General features: G+C 49.1%; 1 protein-coding gene across 2 annotated transcripts in view; it reads right to left on the bottom strand.

Moving 5' to 3' along the window:
* Positions 1-335: 335 nt before the first annotated feature.
* The window catches only part of LOC140398151 (sodium channel regulatory subunit beta-2-like), a 30652-nt gene continuing 3346 nt past the window's right edge, over positions 336-27641 (bottom strand). The window contains exons 2-5 of one of the 2 annotated variants that reach the window (XM_072486470.1): positions 14737-14903; positions 12483-12693; positions 7335-7530; positions 336-5956 (exon numbers count right to left, since the gene is read on the bottom strand). In XM_072486470.1, coding sequence (XP_072342571.1) covers positions 5947-5956; positions 7335-7530; positions 12483-12693; positions 14737-14903 — 584 coding nt within the window. In that variant the 3' untranslated portion in view covers positions 336-5946. Of the gene's footprint in view, positions 5957-7330; positions 7531-12482; positions 12694-14736; positions 14904-27641 lie in introns of those variants that run through there. The other variant, XM_072486471.1, reaches the window with a different exon arrangement.

Raw genomic sequence — 27641 nt, forward strand, 5'->3', positions numbered from 1 at the left:
TGTGGTCCTAAGTCACTCAGACCAGGAGGAACCTAAGTTTCTGCAAAATCAGGAAGGCTAAAATCCAGCTGGGTTTCCACTCTTGGTCACCACCCCTGACATCCCTGTTGGAGAGTGGAGAGTGCGTGTAGATTTGGTGAAGGCAGCGTTGGACTGGACCATTGAGATCTACATTTTAACACAGAACAGTGATACCAACTGTTGAGTTTTGAATGCCAACACTGTGTGGGTACAGCAGAAAACCCACGGAGCATTAATGCCTCAAGGCAGATGGAGAGTGAATTGGAGAAAGCACAATAAAAAACTTCAGAACATCATGAAACTTCAGAACATAATTTCAATCACATTTACTTTATTGTTAACTGTGTTACAACAAACAGATATCCAGTATCCCTGACATTTCCCTCCAATAGCGTGGCAGTACTGAAAACCTCCCCAAGGGGGAAAACACCATGAAAAAGATTTTAAAAAGGTATCATTTCTCAAATACTTTAACTCCATTCTAAATTGTTCCGCAAAACGTTCTTGAAAGTTTGCAGAGTCAGTGTGTGCTTGATGTGTGGGGGAAGGTGTCTCCTGGGGACTATTTGGAGTGTAATTAGAAACTAGCTCTGTTGCAATTCATTTGCAATAGCAAGAAGGCACGGGGATAGCGGTGAGGGGTTCATTACTGTGCAGCAACTGGGAGATTACACGCGTTCAGAGAAATAAGGAAACAGGAGTCCCTTGTTTATCAAGTGAAGCTTCCTCCTGGATTGTCCTGGAGCCTTTGGGAATTAAAGGATAATCTCCTGGACATATTCGCCAGCTAAATCCAGGAGCAAGAAAATCACTGTGTGAAAAATGGTGTGCATTTCCTTTAAACACTTTTGTTGGTTATAAAAGTATTGAAATGGGTGGGGGAATAAAGGATGCGTGCTCTTTTGTCAAGTATTATCCATTTCGGCAACAAAGAATCTGTTTGCTTTACGATTGACCGTGAGAAGAGAGGAGCAAGTGAGGATGGATTTGTTGGACGAATAATAGCATAAACGAGGGTGGGGGTGGTGGGGGCAGTTGGGGGTCACAAAATTGTTACAGGTCAGAAGGAGGCCATTCGGCCCGTCGTTTCGGCGCTGATCTCTGAATGAGCAATGCACCAGGCGCTTGCCATTCCCCCCCCCACCCTCTCCCCCTAACCCTGCACACTCGGCCTTTTCAGATATTGATCCAATTCCCCTTAGAATGCCTCAATTGAACCTGCCTCCATCACACGCTCAGCTAGTGCATTCCACAACTTAACTACTTGCTGCGTGAAAATGTTACCCCCCCCCCCACCCCTCCCCCCCCACCGTGTCGCCATTGCTACTTTTGCCAGTTACTTTAAACCTGTGCCCCCTCCTTCTTGATCCTTCTGCCAATGGAAACAGTTTCTCCCTGTCAGATGATGGTGTGGTCACATGGAATTGTCCCCGATCGCCATTAGGGTCAGGAAACCCATTTAACTAATTGTCTCTTCTCATTTACAACATGGGAACAGGAGGAGACCATTCAGTCCCTGGGGACCCTCCCACCATTCAAAGAGATCATAGCTAATTTCTGACCTAACACCACATATCTCTTAATACCTTTGGTTAACAAAAATCTGTAAATCTCAGATATTAAATTAATAATTGATAAATCAATCTGAAGTGCCTTGACATTTCTCCCAGCCTTCTCAAGTAAAAGCATTTCCTAACTTCAATGCTGAAAAGTCCAGCTCTAATTATGGACTCTGCCCCTGAGCCCTATATTCCATCTATATCTCAGTGTCTGCCTTAGCATTACGCTTCGTACCTTGAGAACTTTGATCAAATTATCCCTTAATTATCTAGATTCCAGGGTATGCAACCATAGTTTGTGCAATCGCCCCACATAATTTAACTCTTGGAGTTTAAATATTATCATTCAGTACATCCTGTCCATCCTGATTCTGGACACTGGGTCAAATGTGTTTGCAATTAGTGATTACCAGCAGACTGAAACAATTCCATTGAGGGTTTAAGGGTTATCTGGAGGAGTAAACTTTGAAAGACTATCCAAATACAGCAATACGAGGAAGAGAGCTACAGGGTTATGGATGACCAACCCACTTTTCATGGGCTGATTTAATCTGAACCTTGATACAAAGCATCGCGAGACTCGCAATATGGCCAAAGCAACCCAACAGAAGTTGGGATGGACATCCCACTGTAGCTCCAATGGAAAACCAGGAAAATAGTGCCGCCATCTCTGGTTGGAGGTACACCTGGAGGTTTGATCACATGACTTTGTGACCAGAAGACTTTCTGACCATGTGATCCCTAACCATGTGACAACCAAGAATTGATACACTTTCCTTTGAATTGAAGTTTTAGTCTGTTGGCCACATATGGTCCAATAGCCCTGTGCCGAAGGATTTTACTCCTTTACCCCCTCTTGTTTCTTACAAGTATCCTTGGTTTCCATTTCCTACTCATTCACTTGTGGAAATAATCTTTCTCTGTTTACTCACAGTAAGGTCTCCAGGTTTCACATGCTCCTTCACTGAATGTCCTCTCTCAGTTCTACACCTATTCATCATCTTTTTGCTGCTGCTTCCGGAGATGTTGGTCCTCATAGTCCCATTTCCTCTCTTCAGAGTCCCCATTCCTCAGTCTCCCCAAGCCTATAATTATCGAGTCTCCCTGGGCCCCTTCCTCTCCCAGCCCCCATTCGGCCTCCCTCTCCCATGAGCTCCCATTGCCTACTTTCTTTGTCCTTGAGTCACTATTTCCCACTCTCTGTTACCCCCTGTCTGATTTCAGAACCACATTGCCCCTCAGCTGGCTATGGCGCTCTGCGGCAGACAGCTATGAGCAGGAGCTTGGTGGCGAGCTGCGTGCGAAAAGCTAGGAAATTATTCTGCTTAAAATGAATACAGTTTAATCCGGTTCTGCCTCCCATTGTTGGGGTAACAAATAGTCTTTATATACGGTATCTCACAGATCAGAAGGGGAACCCCTAATCAGTCCTGGAGGACTGGAAATTCTACCTAAAGCCCCATACAGGCCCTGATGACTAGGTTAATAGATTTACACCATTTGTTGGCCATGCAGTGCCTTCTGGCTTTGAGACATCTAATCACACCCAAATCACACAGTAACAAATGTTTTCCTTTAAGTGCAAAAATAGTTCCCCCCATTCTAGTCCTATTTCTCTGTATAAAATTACCCACTTGTTTGGCACAGGAAACTGGTTGTACTCCCTCTTCTAAGGGAGGGAGACATTAGAAGGTAAATTGAGGCGGCCATTTTACAATCACCACATCTTTCCTTAATTTTCAGACTTCCCTAATTCTTAAATTAACAAGGTAATTGGACAAAAAGAACAGTGCCCTAGTGTGGTCAAAACCTGCTGACCATACCAATGGAGGCACTGGGTTCTCCCAAGTTTTTATGGTGGATGTTGTGGCATTTTTGTAAACAATATTAATACTGATGGTAATTTTAATCTGATCCACCCACTGGAACCAGAAAGATTGGATGCACAGCAACAGAGGAACAGATAGAGGCCATTTATCCCCTTGACCCTGTTCAATTATTCATGGCTGATCTACGAACTCGATACATCTACCGTTGACCCAAATTCCTCAACACATTTTGTGAGCAAAAGTCTATCAGTCTCAGTTTGAAAAGTAACAATTGATCTAGCATTAATTGTCATTTGCAGAAGAGAGTTCCAAACTTCCACCATCCAGTGTGCGCGGAACAACTTCCTAATTTAAGCCCTGACAGGTTTGACTTTGATATTTTGACTGAATCCTAGACTTCCCAACAAGTGAAAGTAGTTTCTCTCTATCTAACCTATCTATTTGCCTTAATACCTTGAGAAATTTGATAAGATCACCCCTCAATCTTCTAAATTTCAGGAAATAGAATTCTACTCTGAGATCTCTCCTTGTGATTCAACCCTTAGTGCGCTTAAGTATCATTGTTACATCTACATTGTACTCTCTCCAAGAGCAACATATCCAGCCCAGAAACACTCACACCACCTCAGGTGTGATCAAACCAGGGCTTTGTATAGCTGAAGCATGACCTCTATGCATTGTAATCTGCTTCTCTAGATATAAAGGCCAGCATTTCCATTCACCTTTTTGTCAGTTTTTCTATCTTAGAAAGGAGTGCCGACTTTACAGCGCACCTGTTTTACTGCCTATTGAGATTAATGGAGGATAATATTGAGTGGGATGTAAAACCAGCTTTGCACCTGGTGGGAATCCCACCTGCTGAGTAGGTTAAAATCACCTCACCAACAAATAAGAAAGCCATGCAGCAGTCAGCCTCGGTGTGTACTATTTTTTTTTTCATGTAATGTACGGCCTAATCATTGCTGCTCAATTAAAACATGCACAATTAACATCCCTAGTTAGAATTCACCACACTATTATGATACAGCGAAGGTGTGAAGCTTGTGCTCATGTTGCATGCTGCCATGTTTTAGCGGTACACCTGCGCACGGTTTGGACGACATGCATGACGAAGCTAGCACGGTTTCACGGCACAGCAGAATCTTCTCAACGCTCATGTGGAATATGAAGAGGCAATGGCTTGAGCACAGAGACGAATCGTTAATATCCCACAAAGCACGAAGACCAACAGTTCTCGCCAGAGACAGATCACCTTCAGCCTCAACCCCTTAATTCTTTGAGGAAGTGACAACGTTAATTGATGAGGGAAGGGCTGTAGATGTCGTATACATGGACTTCAATAAGGCGTTTGATAAAGTTTCCCATGGCAGGTTGATGGAAAAAGTGAAGTCGTATGGGGTTCAGGGTGTACTAGCTAGATGGATAAAGAACTGGCTGGGCAACAGGAGACAGAGAGTAGTGGTGGAAGGGTGTGTCTCAAAATGGTGAAAGGTGACTAGTGGTGTTCCACAGGGATCCGTGCTCGGACCACTGTTGTTTGTGATATACATAAATGATCTGGACGAAGGTATAGGTGGTCTGATTAGCAAGTTTGCAGATGATACTAAGATTGGTGGAGTTGCAGATAGCGAGGAGGACTGTCAGAGAATACAGCAAAATATAAATAGATTGGAGAGTTGGGCAGAGAAATGGCAGGTGGAGTTCAATCCAGGCAAATGCGAGGTGATGCATTTCGGATGATCTAATTCAAGAGCGGACTATACAGTCAATGGAAGAGTCCTGGGGAAAATTGATGTACAGAGAGATCTGGGAGTTCAGGTCCATTGTACCCTGAAGGTGGCAACGCAGGTTGATAGAGTGGTCAAGAAGGCATACAGCATGCTTCATCGGACGGGGTATTGAGTACAAGAGTCGGCAGGTCATGTTACAGTTGTATAGGACTTTGATTAGGCCACATTTGGAATACTGCATGCAGATCTGGTCGCCACATTACCAGAAGGATGTGGATGCTTTAGAGAGGGTGCAGAAGAGGTTCACCAAAATGTTGCCTGGTATGGAGGGTACTAGCTATGAAGAAAGGTTGAGTAGATTAGGAATGTTTTCGTTGGAAAGACGGAGGTTGAGGGGGGACCTAATTGAGGTCTACAAAATTATGAGAGGTATGGACAGGGTGGATAGCAACAAGCTTTTTCCAAGAGTGGGGGTGTCAATTACAAGGGGTCACGATTTCAAGGCGAGAGGGGGAATGTTTAAGGGAGATGTGCTTGGAAAGTTTTTTACGCAGAGGGTGGTGGGTGCCTGGAATGCTTTGCCAGCGGAGGCGGTAGAGGCGGGCACGATAGCATCATTTAAGATGCATCTAGACAGATATATGAACGGGCGGGGAACAGAGGGAAGTAGATCCTTGGAAAATAGGTGACAGGTTTAGATAAAGGATCTGGATCGGCGCAGGCTGGGAGGGCCGAAGGGCCTGTTCCTGTGCTGTAATTTTCTTTGTTCTTTGTTCTTGTTCTTTTCTCATTGTTCTTGCTGTTCGTTTAGTGTTGCCTGCAAAAACGGAAATATAATTGGAGCAAAGATTGTACGTGTACTTGAAACTCAAAGGTAGGGATCTTAATCCCCCAGTAATTCAGTTTGTGTTAGGTTTCCTGTATTTTCCACTCTGCTTCCTGATCTCTCAGGTTTAGCATCATCGGTCTCCTTTAGCTATAGGAAGGAATGAGCAAGAGTGTTTTGGTCTGGCACTTTTCACATCAAACTCCTACAAACAGCAACAATGGACAAACTTTTTTCTCGCCATGTTGTTTGAGGGAAAAGAAGAGATCCTGGTCAATGGGGAAAGTTCCCTCTATTCATTGAATTAGTGCCCCTGGGATCTTTAATGTCCTCCTGAGACGGAAGACGGCCCCTGAGACTTTCCAGCGTCACCGTTGTGTAAATGTGGCAATCCATTTAAATCCCCCTTGACCTCCGTGGGCCTGGAGGATCCCACCAGTGGGGTGGGCCAGAAAATCCCACCCAGGGGGTGGAATTCTCCACTCCCGCGCCGGTTGGGAGAATCGCCTGGGTCTCCGAATTTTCCCGCGACGCCGGTCCGACGCCCTCCCGTGATTCTCCCAAGCGGCGAGAACGGCCCCGTCGAGTTCCACGCGGCGCAGGTCGGAAAATCGCCCGAGACACCCAAAATGGCGATTCTCCGGCACCCCATCTATTCTCAGGCCCGGATGGGCCGAGCGGCCAGCCCAAAACGGCGGGTTCCCCCCGGCGCCATCCACACCTGGTCACTGCCGGCGGGAACGCTGGGGGGACGGCCTGCGGGGGGGGGTGGGGGGGGGGGGGAATCCCGCACCGGGGGGGCCTCAAATGGGATCTGGCCCGCGATCGGTACCCACCGATCGTCGGGCCGTCCTCTCTGAATGAGGACCTCCTTCCTTCCGCAGCCCCGCAAGATCTGTCTGACATCTTCTTGCGGGGCGGACTCGGAGAGACAGCAACCACGCATGCGCGGGTGACGCCAGTTATGCGGCGCCATCCGTGTCATGTATGCGGCGCCGCCTTTACGTGGCGACAAGGCCTGGCGCGTGTAAATGACACGGCCCCGCTCCTAGCCCATTAGCGGGCCCTGAATCGGTCGGGATAGGGGCCGTTTCGCGCCGTCGTGAACCTCGACGGCGTTCACGATGGCGTGGGCACTTCGGCGCGGGAGTGGAGAATCCCGCCCAGGATCTCGGTTTAACATCTCATCCAGCTGGCTGCACCTCTGACAGTGCAGTACTCCCTCAGGACTGCAGTGGGAGGGTCAGCCCAGGTTTCATGCCCAAGTCTCTGAAATGGGTCTCGGATCCACAAACCATGCGACTCAGAGGCGAGAGTGGCACCCACTGAGCCGCATCTGGCACCATGGGCTATCGACAGAAATCCTTACCTTCCATCTTCTTCCTGATTGCCTTCACCATCCGTTTTTCCTTCCTCTTCGGTTTTCTGATCTTCGGATTGGTGATCTTGTTTCTTCTTCCTCCTCACACATTTCACAATCACGAGGATCAGAATCACCACAGCCAGAAACCCCCCGACTGACGCTCCTATAATCACAGCGACCGCGGAGTCACGTTCAGGGGTAACTGAAAGAGAAACATCACACAGTGAGAAGTTGTTGCCGTCACAAACGGAGGGAATTTTGTGCTAAGTGCACGCTTTCGGAGGGAGAAAACTGAACGTAGCAACAACAGGAATTCTATTAAATGTTTAACTATGGGCATTACATTGGCCATGTTGTGCCCAGCAGTATGCCCGTTGGAAATGCCATCATGTGACTCCTCACAGTGACTATTTGTGCCAAATTGTGGTGTGTTCCATGCTGTAGAATGGGCCTACAAGAAATGGAGTTGAGATCAATGTTTCCTGATCTGGGGCCGGGATTCTCCCCTACCCGGCGGGGCGGGGGGTCCCGGCGGGATGGAGTGGCGTGAACCACTCCGTCGGGCCGCCCCAAAGGTGCGGATTTCTCCGCACCTTTAGGGGCCAAGCCCTCACCATGAGGGGCTAGGCCCGCGCCGGAAGGCCTTTGGCACCACGCCAGCCGGGGCCGAAGGGACTCCGCCAGCCGGTGGGACTCCGCGCATGCGCGGGAACGTCAGCGGCTGCTGATGTCATCCCTGCGCATGCACGGGGGGGGGGTTCACCTACGCATCGGCCATCACGGAGGCCTACACGGCTGACGCGTAGTAAAAGAGTGCACCCACGGCACAGGCCCGCCCGCGGATCGGTGGGCCCCCATCCCGGGCCAGGCCACCGTGGGGGCACCCCCCCGGGGCCAGATCGCCCCGCGACCCCCCCAGGACCCCGGAGCCTGCTCGCGCCGCCTGGTCCCGCCGGTAAGGGACCTGGTTCAATTCACGCCGGCGGGACCGGCATTACAGCAGCGGGACTTCGGCTCATTGTGGGCCGGAGAATCCCCGGGGGGGACCCGGCGCGGTGCGATTCCCGCCCCCGCCGAATCTCTGGTGCCAGAGAATTCGGCAGCCGGCCGGGGCGGGATTCACACCGTTCCCCGGCGATTCTCCGATTCGGCGGGGGGTCGGAGAATCCCGCCCCTGATTGTAACCTCAACTCCACATTCCTGCTGACCCCCAACAACCTTTCACCCCCTTGCTAATCAAAAATCTATCCAGCTCAGGTTTGAAGACTCTGTCTAAACACTCCTGGGTTTAGCCTTCCAGTGTCACCTTCAAAGTCTGACCTTCCAATTCGGCGGCCCTATACCCCCCCTTACCTCTGCAGCCTCGCAACCCTTAAGGTCGACCCGCCTTCCCTGTTTGCGAACCTCACCCCGGATTGCAAACCCGTTGCCACCAGGAGCAGACGCTACAGTGCCCAGAACCAACATTGAAGCCAGTAACAGCCCCTGGAGAGCTCAAGTAGTGGTGGTAAAGACCGGGGAGATGCATAGGATGGTCATCGACTACAGTCAGACCATCAACAGGTTTACGCAGCTGGATGCGTACCCTCTCCCCCGCATATCCGACCTGGTAAACAGGATTGCGCATTATAAGGTCTTCTCCACGGTGGATCTCAAGTCCGCCTACCACCAGCTCCCCATCCTCATTAGTGACCGCAAATACACTGCTTTCGAGGCAGATGGGCGGCTCTATCACTTCTTAAGGGTTCCCTTCGGTGTCACTAATGGGGTTTCGGTCTTCCAGCGCGAGATGGACTGAATGGTTGACCGGTACGGTTTACGGGCAACATTCCCGTATCTCGATAATGTCACCATCTGCGGCCATGACCAGCAGGACCACGACACCAAACTCCGAAAATTTCTCCAGACCGCTAAAATCCTTAACCTTACAGACAACAAGGTGTTTAGCACCGACCGTCTAGCCATCCTCAGCTACGTAGTGCGAAATGGAGTTATAGGCCCCGACCCTGAACGCATGCGCCCCCTTATGGAGTTCCCCCTCCCTCACTGCTCCAAGGCCCCGAAACGTTGCCTCGGGTTTTTTAGCTACTACGCCCAGTGGGTCCCCAACTACGCGGACAAGGCCCGTCCCCTGATCCAATCCACAGCTTTTCCCCTGTCGATAGAGGCCCGCCAGGCCTTCAGCCGCATCAAAGCAGACATTGCAAAGGCCACAATGCACGCCATCGACGAGTCCCTCCCCTTCCAGGTCGAGAGCGATGCGTCCGACGTAGCTCTGGCGGCCATCCTCAACCAAGCGGGCAGACCCGTAGCCTTCTTCTCTCGTACCCTCCATGCTTCCGAAATCCGCCACTCCTCAGTCGAATAGGAGGCCCAGGCCATAGTAGAAGCTGTGCGACATTGGAGGCATTACCTGGCCGGCAGGAGATTCACTCTCCTCACTGACCAACGGTCGGTTGCTTTCATGTTTGATAATGCACAGCGGGGCAAGATAAAAAAAACGACAAGATCTTGCGGTGGAGGATCGAACTCTCCACCTACAACTACGAGATCTTGTATCGTACCGGGAAGCTAAACGAGCCTCCTGACGCCCTGTCCCGCGGCACATGTACCACCGCACAAGTGGACCGCCTCCGAGCCCTCCACGAGGACCTCTGCCACCCAGGGGTCACTCGCTTTTTCCACTTTATCAAGACCCGCAACCTGCCCTACTCCATCGAGGAGGTCAGGTCAACCACCAGGGACTGCCAAATCTGCGCGGAGTGCAAACCGCACTTCTACCGGCCAGAGAAAGCGCACCTGATAAAGTGCCCTTTGAACGCCTCAGCATGGACTTCAAAGGCCTCCTCCCATCCACCGACCGCAACACGTACTTCCTGAACGTGATTGATGAGTACTCCCGGTTCCCATTCGCCATCCCCTGACCCGACATGACCGCCACCACCGTCATCAAGGCCCTCCATGGTATCTTTGCACTGTTCGGGTTCCCCGCTTACATACACAGTGATAGGGGGTCCTCCTTTATGAGCGACGAACTGCGTCAATTCCTGCTCAGCAAGGGCATCGCCTCGAGCCGGACGACCAGATACAGTTACAACCCCCGGGGTAACGGACAGGTAGAGTGGGAGAACGGAACGGTCTGGAAGACCGTCCTACTGGCCCTACGGTCCAGGAACCTCCCAGTCTCCCGCTGGCAAGAAGTCCTCCTGGATGCCCTCCACTCCATCTGGTCACTGCTTTGCATGATCACCAATCAGACACCTCACGAATGTCTCCTTGTCTTCCCCACAAAGTCCTCCTCTGGGACCTCGCTCCCGATCTGGCTGGCAGCACCCGGACCCATCCTGCTCCGAAAACACGTGCGGGCGCACAAGTCGGACCCGTCGGTCGAGCGGGTCCACCTGCTCCATGCTAACCCCCAGTACGCCTACGTGGCGTACCCCGATGGCTGACAAGATACGGTCTCCCTACGGGACCTGGCGCCCGCCGGAACCCCATGCACATCCCAGCCACCAGTCCCACCCTCCCCTCCACAGCAGCCCTTACAGGAGGATTGGTCCTTCCGCCGGCCCCGTCTAGGCCCCCCCCACCCACCGACGCCCCCCGCAGGCGCTCCCTTCCCAGGTCAACCGTTTTCCCCACTAGGGGCACCGAAGCTGTCATGGAGATCGAAGCCACGCTCCCGGAGTCACAGACGCCCGAGCCTCCAGCGGAGTCACCACCGAAGCTCCGATGATCACAGAGGACGAACAGGGCCCCCGATCGACTGATTGCTTCATTTTAACTGTAATCTGTAAATATAAACCATCAAATGTACATAGCTACCAGACTTGTAAATAGTTACTAAACACTGTACGGAGGTATTACGGTACCTCCATAACTAAACATACCACATTGCCATGTTTTGTAGTTTCAGGCCACCACCCCCGCCGGACTCTTTTTTAACAGGGGGTGAATGTGGTATTATAGGTATTACGGTACCTGACAGGCTAAAGCACCATTGGTGGAAACTGTATGCTTTCTATTGGTTTGAATGTATGATAGCTCCACCCTGATAGGCGGGGTATAAGAACCCGTGCCGCCCCAGCAGCCTTCATTCTGTACCTGAGATGCTGGGGGAAACATCTAGCTTATTAAAGCCTTCAGTTGGACTACAACCTCGCTTTAGTGGTCATTGATCGTGCATCATTGCCAAAATCCCCTCAGCTTCGGACATGCCCAAATCAAATGTACGTGATTTGCCAGACTTCCCCCACATCTCCCACACCTGCCCTCCACCTCCTCAAAAAACCTACTCATCCGGACCACAGTCATATGAGCCCCGTGGACCACCTTGAACTGGATCATGCTCAGCCTGGCAGATGGCGAGGACCTTCTCCCATAGCCCGACTTCCAACTCCCCTCCCAACTCTTCCTCCCACTTCCTCTTCACCTCCCCGATTGGGACCCCTTCCCACTCCATCAATTCCTTATATATTTCCGAGACCTCCCCTCCCCAACTCCTGTTTTAGACATCACCTTATCCTATAGTAGCCTTAGAGGAGGCTAGAGAAACTTGGAACCTGCCTCCGGAGAAAGTCTCGTACCTGCAGGTACCGAAATCCGTTCCCCCCGGCAACTCAAACTCCTCCACTCGCTCCTCCATGCTCGGGAACCTCTCCTCAATGAAGAGATCTCCAAATCTCTCAATCCATCGCCTCCCCCCCCCCTCTCGCTGCCACCTCCTAAAGCCCCCATCTAGCCCCCCCCAGAGCGAACCGGTGGTTGTCACAGATAGGTGACCACACCAACGCCCCATGCAGTCTTATATGCTGCCTCCATTGCCTCCACACTCTCAGGGCTGCCACTACCATTGGGCTTGTGGAGCCCCGAACCGGTGAGAGCGGCAGAGGTGCCGTTAACAGAGCCTCCAGACTCGTGCCCTTACGAGATGCTGCCTCTACCCGCTCTCCTGCCAAACTTCACCTGTGCTGCTTCATGGAAGGAGTATAAACAACTCACTCCTTGTTGGGTAGGATGTTCACATGTTTTAATTTTCTTTGTATCTTCAGGAATGATTCAACCAATTCTAAAATGGCACTAAATCTAAATTTGGCGTAGATTAGTCAGTGAACGTGCGGGAGAGCTCCAGACAACAATATTATTATACAATACCTTCCGTGACCACTCGCAGGTAGATTAATCCCCATCCACTGTGTCTGCCCGGAGGGTTTAACACAGAACAGTTATAAAAGCCTTCATCACTGAGCTGGATGTCGTGAATCGTGAGAGAGACATCATTCTTGACGAGGTTCCCTGACCACTCTACCCTGCCTGAAAAGCGTTCATTTTTGTGGATGAGTACCTTGCGCCGGAACTGGACAAACTATGGGGAAAGAAAAAGAGAGAAAGGCAAAGTTTTGTGCAGGAGGTTTGTTAAACTCATCGATTTGTCTCTTCTCGAAGTCTTTCTCTAACTCAACACTTTCAACTGACCTAATACAAAACTCTGCCACCCGTCCGCTAACTCACATCAGTTCCTGTTCATCCATACACTGGCTTCCATTCAGGCAATAATAAACCCTTATTCTTGTTTTCAAATTCCTCCATGGCCTCGCACTTTCTATCCCTGTAATCTCGTCTGGCCCAGTAGCTTCCTGAAATCCCGGTGCTCCTTCAATTCTGCTCGATTGAACATTCACAAATTTAATTGCACCATCACTGATGGCCTTGCTTTCAGCTGTGTGGGCCCTGATCTCTGGAATTCCCTCCCCAAGCGTCTTCACCTCTCTACCTCCTGCTCCTATTTCAGGATGCTCCTTAAAACGTACTTGTCTGAACAAGATCTTGGTCATTTGTCCTAACATTTCCTTGTAACAATGATCTGTATTGTCACCAGTAGGCGTACATTAACACTGCAAAGACGTTACTGTGAAAAGCCCCTAGTCGCCACACTCCGGCACCTGTTCGGGTACACGGAGGGAGAATTCAGAATGTCCAATTCGCCTAACAAGCACGTCTTTCGCAACTTGTGGGAGGAAACCGGAGCACCCGGAAGAAACCCACGCAGACACGGGGAGAACGTGCAGACTCCGCACAGACAGTGACCCAAGCCGGGAATCGAACCAGGGACCCTGGAGCTGTGAAGCAACAGTGCTAACCACTGTGCTATCGTGCTGCCCAGTGCCAAATTTTGTTTGGTAACATTCCTGTTGAATGCCTTGTAGTACTTTCCTATGTACTTCACTACGTAAATGCAAACTGCTGTTGCCAAGAGAGAAGTTATGGTCTGCCCCTGAAAGCACTAAGACCACCATAGCACCCCTTCATTTGTCTATTTGCATCCAGTGCTCCAAACTGGGCCATCCCATCACCCTACCGGTTCCCAACCTTATCCTTTACGTGGACCGTAGGTCGCGATCTAAAGTTTCTGCGGACCACATGTGTACCAGCCGTTTTAAACATTTTTTACATAGCCTACAGCCGAAGGGACTCAAACTTCAGTCAGTGGTTGAGGGAAGTGGTGCTGAGGTAGAGCTCAGCGTTGCCAGCATAAACCTGATGCAAAACTTAACCCCATTAGCTGATGTTGTGTTTTTGGATGATGGCACTAAAGGACATCATGTAGATAATCAATAGGAGGGGGATAAGGACAGGTCTTTGCGAAATTCCAGAGGAAATGTAGGGAGAACAGAATGCTAAAACCATTGCAGGAGAGGTTGCTGCTGTGGTTAGATACGGTTACACAGTTGAACCTGTGGAAAGCAATTCCACACAACTGGATGATGGAGGGGAGATGTTGGAAGATTGTCTGGTCAAAGGCCACAGACAGGGTGAAAGAAAAGGAGGGATAGTTTACCAGGATCACAATAATGTAGGATGCCATTTCTGACTTTGATAAGGGCTGCTTCAGTGCTGCCGCAGACAGGAGGAACCCAATCAAAGAGATTCCTGCACAGAATTACAGAGAGGTGGGAATGGTGTGGAAAGGAGCCAACACCTTTAAGGACGGCACGCTCGCACAGTGGTTAGCACTGTTGCTTCACAGCGCCAGGGTCCCAGGTGCGATTCCTGGCTCGGGTCACTGTCTGTGCAGAGTCTGCACGTTCTCCCCGTGTCTGCGTGGGTTTCCTCCAGGTGCTCCAGTTTCCTCCCACATGTCCCGAAAGACTCGCTGTTGGGTGAATTAGACATTCTGAATTCTTGCTCCGTGTACCCGAACAGGCGCCAGAATGTGTCGACTAGGGTATTTTCACAGTAACGTCATTGCAGTGTTAATGTAAGCCTACTTGTGACAATAAACATTATAAATTTTATTCAAAGACTTTGGAGAGACAAGGGAGGTTAGAGTTTGCAAAGAGACACTCTTCCAAAACGAAGCATCTTGCACCTCCCAATTAAACCATGAAGCAAAACATAAAACACTTACCAGATCGTGAGGGCAGTCCTCACATTCAGAATAGGTCCAATTTAAAAAGAAACGCTTTTCATTGACCTCATAGCAAGAGTTGAAAGTGCAGGTCAGTTTGGCCGAAGTACCATTCAGCTTGACGACATACGGTTGGACCATAACTTCCATACTGGAGCCAAGGTGGACTAAAAGGATTGGGGATGGTGTGGAAAAAAACACTGTCAGTAACCAAAGTATTGAAAATGCCTGACGGCCTGTTCCCTAGCTGTAAAATAAGGACAGTTTCTAATTCCCGAGAACGGAATTTGAGATCCAAGATAGTTACTGAAGTATGGATGTTCTTTCAAATTTGGAGGTATAAAAATGTAAAAGTATCTCAACTGAACCCAGTCTTAAATTCTGACCCTGAAGCCCAGGCCTTATTGCATATCTCCTGGTCCATCAAGGAGAGCAAGGGAGCACGGTAGCATTGTGGTTAGCACAATTGCTTCACAGCTCCAGGGTCCCAGGTTTGATTCCGGCTTGGGTCACTGTCTGTGCGGAGTCTGCACATCCTCCCCGTGTGTGCGTGGGTTTCCTCCGGGTGCTCCGGTTTCCTCCCACAGTCCAAAGATGTGCAGGTTAGGTGGATTGGCCGTGATAAATTGCCCTTAGTGTCCAAAATTGCCCTTAGTGTTGGGTTGGGTTATGGGGATTGGGTGGAGGTGTTGACCTTGGGTGGGGTGCTCTTTCCAAGAGCCGGTACAGACTCGATGGGCCGGGTGGCCTCCTTCTGCACTGTAAATTCTATGAAACAAAGACCAACAAAGACATCACTCACTCAGCATGTGCTCTAACCAACATAGTCAGGGATGATAACACCCACCCTCTCCACCCTGGTACAGGGGGGATTGATCGTGAGCCCCCCGCTTTACAAAAAGTCACAAAGCTGACCCCCCCCCCCCCCCGGTTCAGAAGTAACCACAATGGCAGGAGACCAGCTTCTATTTATAAGGTACCGCTAATGTAACAAAGGGTACAGAGGTGCTTCACAGGATTAGCTACTGTCATGATATCCATATTAAATATCATGGTACAATCACACACACACACTGATGGACAGGCAGTTGGACCAACCAACACACACACAACATCACAGCCAGTCACCAGTGAGCGCACACGAACTATAAAACAGGGAACACCACAGTTCCCGCTCATTCTATCAGGAGATAGCTCAGAGCACAGAGCTCACAGCGCGCCACTCAGACATACACCATGTGCTGAGTGCCTCACTAAGATAGTGCTAGGGCTGGGTCCACAGGTAGCTGGTGAAGTACGAACCACAGCCAGAAGTTAACAGTTATTATTGTACAGAATAATAAAACAGAGTTCTAGGGGCTGTTTAGCACAGGGCTAAATTGCTGGCTTTGAAAGTAGACCAAGGCAAGCCAGCAGCATGGTTCAATTCCCGTAACAGCTTCCCCGAACAGGCGCCGGAATGTGGCGACTAGGGGCTTTTCACAGTAACTTCATTTGAAGCCTACTTGTGACAATAAGCGATTTTCATTTCATTTCTACAACCGTGTTGGTTCGTTTGTGTATCGGAACACCCAACACGACAGCTACCACGCAAGATTTGACACTGGGGGTTTATTAGGACAGGTAGACGAAAGGTTGGCATTGAGGAAGCGCTGAAGGAACATCATTGAAAGCGGGGAGAGAGTTTTAGTGACACCAGCCTGTTTAAATGAAATGAAATGAAAATCGCTTATTGTCACAAGTAGGCTTCAAATGAAGTTACTGTGAAAAGCCCCAAGTCGCCACATTCCGGCGCCTGTTCGGGGAGGCTGGTATGGGAATTGAACCGAGCTGCTGGCCTGCCTTGGTCTGCTTTCAAAGCCAGCAATTTAGCCCAGTGTGCTAAACCAGCCCCTGGTTGATGGGTCCTGTTGATAAGACCACCCTCCTTAAGCAGGGTCCTGATAAGAGAACTCCCTATTAATAGGCTGCATCAATGGGGGATCCTTCTCTTCAATTACCCAGCCTGCACTAGTTTCAGTGCTGCTGTCATCATGCAGCTGAGCCTTTACCCTCTGCAGCTTTATTTGCATATTGCTGTGCTGTAAAGCTCTGTTTTTAAAAAAATCTATATTTCCAAAGACTGCATCAATCAGAGGGCAATGCAGCTGGACTCGTGTGCAGACTCTGCAAGACTGTTACTGAATAATACTAAGTTGGGCCTGTCCCAGGGGATGCTGCAAAGGATTCCGTTCCAAAAACACCAGGAAAACCAATCACATCCTGCCTGCCAGTGTGCACAGGTTAATTTGCAGCACTCCAATAGACAGAGCTTCAGAAAGGATCTTTCTGTTTTCCCTCCGGGAGCTTGATGCTCAGTTACCTCAAAAGACAGCAAAGGATTGCAGGACTTGAGGAACTGGAACCACGCCATCTGTGAAGGTTACTGCTAAGAAGTGAAAACGGCCTCAATCAGCTGGATGTTGGAGCCCACTGTTCAGGAGAAGGTGAATTCTCAGCAGTCAGTCCTCGTATAAAAAACCTTTTGGCTAACTCAAGGAGGAAAGGTGGTGCCCTGAAAGGGAGCGTTGAAGACCTTGGATAATGTTCCAGTCAGATTCAGGAGTATGGAGGTGGCCTCCGGTTAGGGAAAATTGTTTCTTTTTCCAGGAAAGTAGAAAAGGCTCGCATTGCAATGCAGCAGCTCACCAGGGTGAATGGACAAGAAGGAAAACATCGCAACATGACTGAATGATACATGGAAAAGCATCAAGTCCCATCACTCTCCCCCCATCCGTACAGACTGGACCAGGGAGGAATGAGTTAAAATTGCTGAATCAGAAACCCTTCTTCCCAAATCTGAAGGCCAGTTGACCTCATTTTGCTCCTTATTCTGTCTGTTCAGCCTCAGTGAGAAACTGGAGAGAGTTGAAGGAATCAATTTCTCTCTTGCCTGTCTGGTTAAATAGATGGACAGTGAGGTTGCTCGGCTAAGGTAAGTAGAGAAATATCGATCAAAGGGTTAACAAATGGTTTAGTCTTGTTGCAGTAATCTATTGATCGACAATCGGCGAGCAAGGTCTCCCACTGGCATTTGCAGAATGTCCTTACATAGAGAGACCGACTCAGGGAGAGAGATTACAGCAAAGAAACTAGGTCGATATTGTAGAGGGAGCTTTACTCTGTATCTAACCCCGTACTGTACCTGTCCTGGGAGTGTTTGATGGGGACAGTGTAGAGGGAGCTTTACTCTGTATCTAACCCCGTACTGTACCTGTCCTGGGAGTGTTTGATGGGGACAGTGTAGAGGGAACTTTACTCTGTATCTAACCGCGTGCTGTACCTGTCCTGGGAGTGTTTGATGGGGACAGTGTAAAGGGAACTTTACTCTGTATCTAACCGCGTGCTGTACCTGTCCTGGGAGTGTTTGATGGGGACAGTGTAGAGGGAGCTTTACTCTGTATCTAACCCCGTGCTGTACCTGTGTTGGGAGTGTGTTTGATGGGGACAGTATAGTGGGAGCTTTACTCTGTATCTAATCCCGTGCTGTACCTGTGTTGGGAGTGTTTGATGGGGACAGTATAGTGGGAGCTTTACTCTGTATCTAACCCTGTGATGTACCTGTCCTGGGAGCATTTGATTGGGACAGTGTAGAGGGAACTTTACTCTGTATCTAACTGCGTGCTGTACCTGTCCTGGGAGTGTTTGATGGGGACAGTGTCGAGGGAGCTTTACTCTGTGTCTAAGCTCATGCTGCACCTGTCCTGGGAGTGTTTGATGGGGACAGTGTAGAGGGAGCTTTACTCTGTATCTAAGCCCATGCTGTACCTGTCCTGGGAGTGTTTGATGGGGACATTGTAGAGGGAGCTTTACTCTGTACCTAACCCAGTGCTGTACCTGTGTTGGGAGTGTTTGATGGGGACAGTATAGAGAGAGCTTTACTCTGTATCTAACCCTGTGATGTACCTGTCCTGGGAGCGTTTGATTGGGACAGTGTAGAGGGAGCCTTACTCTGTATCTAGCCCCATAAGACAAAGGAGCAGAATTAGGCCACTCGGCTAATCGAGTCTGCTCCGCCATTCAATCATGGCTGATATTTTCTCATCCCCATTCTCCTGCCTTCTCCCCATAACCCCTGATCACCTTATTAATCAAGAACCTATCTATCTCTGTCTTAAAGACACTGAGTGAATTGGCCTCCACAGCCTTCTGCAGCAAAGAGTTCCACAGATTCACCACCCTCTGGCTGAAAACATTCCTCCTCATCTATGTTTTAAAGGATTGTCTCTTTAATCTGAGACGGTATCCTCTGGTTCTAGTTTTTCCTACAAGTGGAAACATCCTCTCCACGTCCACTCTATCCAGGCCTCGCAGTATCTTGTACGTTTCAATAAGATCCTCTCTCATCCTTCTAAACTCCAACGAGTACAGACCCAGAGACCTCAAACGTTCCTCATACGACAAGTTCTTCATTCCTGGGATCATTCTTGTGAACCTCCTCTGGACCCTTTCCAAGGCCAGCACATCCTTCCTTAGATACGGGGCCCAAAACTGCTCACAATACTCCAAATGGGGTCTGACCAGAGCTTTATATAGCCTCAGAAGTACAGCCCTGGTCTTGTATTCTAGCCCTCTTGACATGAAAGCTAACATTGCATTTGCCTTCTTAATTGCCGACTGAACCTGCACATTAACCTTAAGAGAAACGTGAACATGGACTCCCAAGTCCCTTTGTGCTTCTGCTTTCCGAAGCATTTCCCCATTTAGAAAATAGTCTCTGCCTCCAATCCTCCTTCCAAAGTGCATAACCTCACACTTTTCCACATTGTATTTCTTTTGCCACTTCATTGCCCACTCTCCTAGCTTGTCCAAATCCTTCTGCAGCCCCCCTGCTTCCTCAATACTACCTGTCCCTCTACAGATCTTTGTATCATCTGCAAACTTAGCAACAGTGCCTTCAGTACCTTCTTCCAGATCATTAATGTATGTTGTAAAAAGTTGTGGCCCCAGCACAGACCCCTGAGGCACACCACTAGTCACCGGCTGCCATCCTGAAAAAGACCCCTTTATCTCCACTCTTTGCCTTCTGCCAGTCAGCCAGTCCTCTATCCATGCCAGGATCTTACCCTGAACACCATGAGCTCTTAACTTATTTAACAGTCTCCTATGCGGCACCTTGTCAAAGACCTTCTGGAAATCTAAATAAATCACGTTCACTGATTCTCCTTTGTTTAACTTGCTTGTTACCTCCTTAAAGAACTCTTACAGATTTGTCAGACACGACCTCCTTTTGAGAAAGCCATGCTGTACCTGTCCTGGGAGTGTTTGATGGGGACAGTGTAGAGGGAGCTTTACTCTGTATCTAACCCCGTGCTGTACCTGTCCTGGGAGTGTTTGATGGGGACAGTGTAGAGGGAGCTTTACTCTGTATCTAACCCCGTGCTGTACCTGTCCTGGGAGTGTTTGATGGGGACAGTGTAGAGGGAGCTTTACTCTGTATCTAACCCCGTGCTGTACCTGTCCTGGGAGTGTTTGATGGGGACAGTGTAGAGGGAGCTTTATCATAGAATCATAGAATTTACAGTACAGAAGGAGGCTATTAGGCCCATCGGGTCTGCACCGGCCATTGGAAAGAGCACCCTATCTAAGCCCACGCCTCCACCCTATCCCCATGACACAGTAACCCCACCTAACCTATTTTGGACCCTAAGGGCAATTTATCGTAGCCAATTCACCTAACCTGCACATCTTTGGACTGTGGGAGGAAACCGGAGCCCCGGAGGAAACCCACGCAGACACACAGAGAACGTGCAAACTCCACACAGACAGTAGCCCAAGCCGGGAATCGAACCTGGGCCCCTGGAGCTATGAAGCAACTGTGCTAACCACTACGGTACCGTGCTGCCCACTCTGTATCTAATCCCGTGCTGTACCTGTCCTGGGAGTATTTGATGAGAACAGTGTAGAGAGAGCTTTACTCTGTCTTTAACCCCGTGCTGTACCTGTCCTGGGAGTGTTTGATGGGGACAGTGTAGAGGGAGCTTTACTCTGTATCTAACCCCGTGCTGTACCTGTCCTGGGAGTGTTTGATGGGAACAGTGTAGAGGGAGCTTTACTCTGTATCTAACCCCGTGCGGTACCTGTCCTGGGAGTGTTTGATGGGGACAGTGTAGAGGGAGCTTTACTCTGTATCTAACCCCGTGCTGTACCTGTCCTGGGAGTGTTTGATGGGAACAGTGTAGTGAGCTTTACTCTGTATCTAACCCCGTGCTGTATGTCCTGGGAGTGCTTGATCGGGAGAGTGCAGAAGGTGGTTTACTCTGTATCTAACCACATTCTGTACCTGTCCTAGGAGTGTTTGATGGGGACAGTGTACTCTGTATCTAACGTTGTGTTACAAAATACTTACAACACAAAAGTAGGCCAGGCTTTGTTTCCTGACGGGATTGGTGCTCCACTCCAGCCTTTGTTCATCCTACTTCAGCTAACCCAATCAGAATAACCTTGTATTTGTTTCTCACGCAGCTGGTTATCGAAGTTCCTCTTAACTGTGTCTAAATTATGCACCTCATCAGTCCCGGTGATAGCGAGTTCCACATTCACATCAATCTCTGGTATATATTTATGGCCCCCTCTTCTTATCTTCCCCACAGGTGTTAATATATTGTATCTACATCCCATTCTATCCTTTCCATCATATTGAACATGTAACACTCGTCTCTCTGCCCTGGGAAGGTTTGATGGGGATTTAAATTGGTTTTCAACCAATGAAAATGTATTCTTAAAATGTAAAGCTCTCAATTCCCAAGTAGACACTATCCAATGGGAGCTATATATATAGAATTAATCGTAGCCTTCAAAAGGGGATTGGATAGTATTACGTTTGTACAAGATTTACCTATCGGAACTGCAATCGAGAAAATATTCTACTCCAATAATTGATACAAAAACTAACATTCTCTGTTGAAAATCGGAATTTAGGTTTGTTTTCTCATTTGATTATTTAGTTCTGAAAATTTGCACCATGGATTGTAACATTTTGCTCTAATTTTTATTTACCACAAAAAACAAACTTAATCACCAGGGCAGCACGGTACCACAGTGGTTAGCACTGTTGCTTCACAGCTCCAGGATCCCAGGTTCGATTCCTGGCTTGGGTCACTGTCTGTGCGGAGTCTGCACATTCTCCCCGTGTCTGCGTGGATTTCCTCCCATAGTCCAAAAAATGTGCAGGTTAGGTGGATTGGCTAAATTGCCCTTAGTGTCCAAGGAAGGTTAGGTGGGGTTACTGGAATGGGGTGGAGGCACAGGCTTAACTGGGGTGCTCTTTCCAAAAGCCGCTGCAGACTCGATGGGCCAAGTGGCCTCCTTCTGCACTGTAAATTCTATGATTCTATGATTCATTTCCCATCCATAATTTCCCTGAGCAAGTAGGGAACTGCTCAGCTCCTTATGAAGATGATGTTCCCACAATAGTGATTATTCAACCTTAAATGTAATTCATATTCATTTCAAACTTGACAGTGTATCAGGAATTGGTAGTCATGATATTCAGAGTTGCAACTACTCATCCAGTCCACCAGATGGAGATGGTATTAACTTCTTGGAGAGGTCTGTATTTCTAGAGGGCACGATGAGCATAGTACAATTAGCAGCACGGCAGCACAGTTGTTAGCACTGTTGCTTCACAGTGCCAAGGACCCTGGTTCAATTCCCGGCCTGGGTCACTGTCTGTGCGGAGTCTGCACGTTCTCCCCGTGTCTGCGTGGGTTTCCTCCGGGAGCTCCGGTTTCCTCCCGCAAGTCCCGAAAGACGTGCTGTTAGGTAATTTGGACATTCTGAATTCTCCCTCCGTGTCCCCGAACAGGCGGCGGAATGTGGCGACTAGGGGCTTTTCACAGTAACTTCATTGCAGCGTTAATGTAAGCCTACTTGTGACAATAAAGATTATTATTAACCGGGAAAAAAATCCACGTCCGGTTTTGGGCACGTTTAGCGGGGTGTTTCTCAGCATTAGGAAACACCTCGCTATTTAATGACACTTTGCCAGTTTTTTGGGCCTTGAGGAGTTTTTCTCCACTGAGGCTACACTTTAGAGTCATTTGCTGCTGGAGAGCAGAAGCCAGCAGGAATCACTCCTCGCAAATCGGGGTGCCATTTTGTCTGGCTGCCCCTCTTGTCAGCCTCCCTCTACCCCCTGTTTTCACCCCCTCCCCCTCACAACCTGAGGGAGGCCCAATGGGAACCCTTCCCCCTCCCCGGTAAGGCACCCCGGGGTCCAATCTTTGGCAGTGCCAACATGTCACCTGGGCACCCTGGCACTGCCACCTTGGCAAACTGAAAGTGTCTGTGCCAACCTGGCAGTACTACCCAGGCACAATGTCAGTGCCAGGCTGGCATTTCCAGGGTGCCCTGTTGACACTGTAGGGATGCGAAGGCAGTGCTAAGGTTCACAAGTGCCAGAGGAAGTGTCATAGTGCCACCCTGCTTGTCCCTGACCACCCGGGAGCCGGGAGCACCCCCTCTCCCCCCCGGGAGCGCCCCCCCCCCCCTCCCCCTTCACCGCAGGTGCCATTACAACTGTCCCACGTTTGTGGGAACCAGAACTAAAGGGCTCCCTGGTCAGGTCTCCCAGTTGGGACGATCAGCTCCCTGACACCAGGGGATCCTGGGAACATGTAGTATTCGGCTCATTTAAATATGCTGATCTGGATCACACCCAGTGAGGACGAGATCCAGATCGCGACATCTCACAAGCCTCTGTTAAATCTGGCAAGGCGTTTCGAGCGTGGCAAATCCCGCGAGAGGGCTCTCGTCAGATTCAACAGCCTCATGGCGACACCACGTCGGGCGCGACAAGGCCTTTAAATCGCACCCAACATATCCTCAACAACCGCAGGATGTCCAAAAGTGATTTATGGCCAATAAAGTACATTTGAAGTGCAATCATTAATGTAGTGTAGGGAAATATGGCAGTCAAACAAACAGCAAGGTGATAATGATCAGACTGACGTTCATTGAGGGATAACCATTGGCCAGGAGGGTGGGGAGAAATCCTCGGCTCATCTTCAAAATAGTCCAATGGAATCTTTTGCATTTACCTGACGGGCCGGCATCTCATCAAAAAAAATCGCACCTCTGGCACTCTCGCACTCCCTCAGCACAGCACTGGGGTGTCAGCCTGGATTATGCGGTCAATTCTCTGGAGTGAGACTTTCTTAAATTCTATTTTATTCTTCTTTTTATTCCATTCTAAAGGATGCGGTAATAGGATGCTTAGAAAATACCAACAGGTTTAGACAAAGTCAATAAGGATTTATTAAAGGGGAATCATGTTTGATAAGCCGACTGGAGTTTGACGTGACGAGTGGAATAGATAAGGGTGAACCAGTGTATGTGGTACATTTGAATTTTGATAAAGTCCCACATAAGAGGTTAATATGCAAAATTAAAGTGCATGGGATTGGGAGTAATATATTGGCAAGGATTGAGAATTGGTTCGCAGACAGGAAACCGAGAGTAGGAATAAATGGGTCTTTTTCGAAGTGGCAGGTGGTGACTAGAGGGGTCCCTCAGGGATCAGTGATTGGACCCCAACTATTCACAATATACATCAATGATTTGGATGAGGGAGCCAAATATAATCTTTCCAACTTTGCTGACATCATGAAATTTGAGTGGTGAGGAGGTTAAAGGACGTCAAGGTGATTTAGACAAGTTGAGTGAGTGGGCAAATACATTGCAGATTCCGTATAATGTGGATACATGTGACGTTATCCAAATCAGATGGAGAAACAGAATGGAGTATTATTTAAATGGTGATAGAGGGGCTGGTTTAGCACAGTGGGCTAAACAGCTGGCTTGTAATGCAGAACAAGGCCAGCAGCGCGAGTTCAATTCCCAAACCAGCCTCCCCGAACAGGCGCCGGAATGTGGCGACTAGGGGTTTTTCACAGTAACTTCATTGAAGCCAACTTGTGACAATAAGCGATTATTATTATTATTATCATAGATTGGAAAATGTTGAGACATGGGTGTCCCAGTGCACCTTCACTGAAAGCAAACATGCAGGGACAGCAACAGATAGGGGGTAAATGGTATGTTGGTCTTCATTGCAAATGGACTTGAGTACAGAAGCAAGAATGTCTTACTGCTGCTGTACGGGGCCTTGGTGAGACCACACCCAGAGTAACTGTGCAGTTTTGGCCTCTTTATCTAAGAAAGGATATACTTGCCATAGAGGGAGTGCAATGGAGGTTTACCAGACTGACTCCTGGGGTGGCAGAACTGTCGTATGAGGAGAGATTGGGTTGACTGCGCCTGTACTTACTGGAATTTAGAAGAATGAGTGGAGGTCTAATTGAAACGTAGAACATTCCGACAGAGCTGGACAGACTGGATGCAGGAATCGTGATTCCTCTGACTGGGGAGGTCCAGAATATGGGGTCACAGTCTCAGGATCTGGAGTTGGCCATTTAGGACTGAGATGGGGACAAACATCTGTCATGATATTCAGGTAAACATCATAGCACAAACATACATACATACTGATGGACAGATCAACGGACCAATCAACACACACACAACACCACAGCCAATCACAGGCAAGAGCATACACAGTACAAAACAGGGAACACAACACTTCCTGGGCATTCCAGCAGGAGACAGCTCAGGGCACAGAGCTCACAGCAAGCCACTCAGACTTTCACCATGTGCTGAGTGCCACGACAAGATAGTATTAGGAATAGGTCCACAGATTCTAGGGTTATGATCGAACCTCAGTAACCAGTTTACCACTGTAAATAAATGTTAGCAATAAAACTGAGTTGTACCATTCGCAACCGTGTTGGTTCATCTGTGTAGCAGAGTACCCAACACACCAACATCTTCACTCAACATCTTCACTCAGAGAGTGGTGAACCTGTGGAATTGTCCCACAAAAGGCTGTGGAGGGCAAGTCTCTGAATATATTTAAGAAGGAAATAGATAGATTTCTAGACTCTGAGGGCGGGATTCTCCCGCAATTGGCGGGATGGCCCGACGCCGGCGCCAAGAACAGTGCGAACCACCGGAATCCTCCGCACTTCCGGGGGTTAGGACGGCGCCGGAGGGGTTGGCGCCGCGCCAATCATCGCCGAAAGGCCGGTGCATGTGCTGAACCACCGCCGTGGTTCCGAGCAAGCGCAGACTGGCCGAGTGTGATCCTGCGCATGCGCAGGGGGGGGTTCTTCTCCGCGCCGGCCACGGTGGAGCCCTACAGAGGCTGGCGGGGAATAAGGAGTGCCCCCAGGGCACAGGCCCGCCTGCAGATCGGTGGGTCCCCCCCCGGGGCCGGATCCCCCCCACCGAGGACCGCACCAGCCGGATCCCGCCATGTGAAATGAAATGAAAATGAAAATGAAATGAAATGAAAATCGCTTATTGTCACAAGTAGGCTTCAAATGAAGTTACTGTGAAAAGCCTCTAGTCACCACATTCCGGCGCCTGTTCGGGGAGGCTGTTACGGGAATCGAACCGTGCTGCTGGCCTGCCTTGGTCTGCTTTCAAAGCCAGCGGTGGGACCATGTCCATTTCACGCCGGCGGGACTGGCCAGGAACTGATGGCCGCTCGGCCCATCAGGGCCCAGAGAATTGCCGGGAGGGGCGCTGCCAACAGTCATAATCTAATCCCCTCAACTCTGGGATCAACCTAGTGAATCTCCTCTGCACTCCCTCCAGTGCCAATACGGCAGCCAGCGTCGGAGCGGCGGGGCGGGATTCACGCCGCACCCCCCGGGGATTTTCCGGCCCGGCAGGGGGTCGGAGAATCCTACCCTAAAGATGTAAAGGGGAATGGGAAGAATGCTGGAGTATAGTGTTGGGATAGTGGATCAACATGATTACACTGGATGGCGAAGAAGCTCAAAGGACCGAATGGCCTATTCCTGATCATGTATTCTATGTTTATTGATGGGATGTGAGCCTCGCTTGCTAAGCCAGCATTTATTGCCCACCCCTAATTGCCCTAGAATCCACAATCGTCTTTCTCGGGGTGAGAATGTTACTCGGCTGAGATTTGAGAATGAATAATATTCTGAGTAATTCGATTTCCAGCTTTTTCACACGAGATTTCCAAAAGTATCGTACTTATATTTATATTTTTATATTGCTTCAGAATTTAGACATTGACATTTAACAAACTTATAAAACCATGTAGGCTGATTTGCCATTGTTTAGTCATGTCACTGGCTGACAATTGTTGGGGTCAATTTCAAATGGGTAATTTTGTAGACGAACTAACTGATCAGTTGGGCAGAGCTTTTGACATCAGACAAACTCCAAGCCTGCAGTTTTCAATCACATGCCTGGTGCTGGGAATGATGGACTTCAACAACAACCTTTACTTATATAGCATCCTTAACACTGTAGAACACAGGAGTGTTATCTGTCCTCATTTGACATTGAGCCACATAAAATGTTATTGAGACAGCTGACCAAAGCTACATTCAATGAGGTCAGCTCAAAGGAGCATCTTAATGGAAGAAAGCGAGATAGAGAAGCAGACACCTTGAGGGAGTGAATTCGAGAGTTTTAAGCCCCGGTGGCTGAAGGCACAGACATCAATGTTGGAGCAATGGAAATTGGACACAAAAATCTCAAAGGATTGTGGTTCTGGAGGTGATTGCAGAGATGGTGAAGACCTAATTGGGGTGTTCAAAGTGATGAAATGATTTAACAATGGCAGCCGTGTGTACCATCTACAAGATGCACAGCAGGAACTCGCCAAAGCTACTTCGGTAACACCTTCAAAACACATGACCGCTACCATCTGGAACAACACGGGCAGCAGATAGCCACGAACAACACCACCGGGAATGTCCCCTCCAAGTCACATACCATCCTGACTTATCATAATAAGAACTAGGAACAGGAGTAGGCCATCTGGC

This window comes from Scyliorhinus torazame, chromosome 21 (assembly GCF_047496885.1).
Source record: "Scyliorhinus torazame isolate Kashiwa2021f chromosome 21, sScyTor2.1, whole genome shotgun sequence".
In the NCBI taxonomy this organism is placed as follows: domain Eukaryota; kingdom Metazoa; phylum Chordata; class Chondrichthyes; order Carcharhiniformes; family Scyliorhinidae; genus Scyliorhinus; species Scyliorhinus torazame.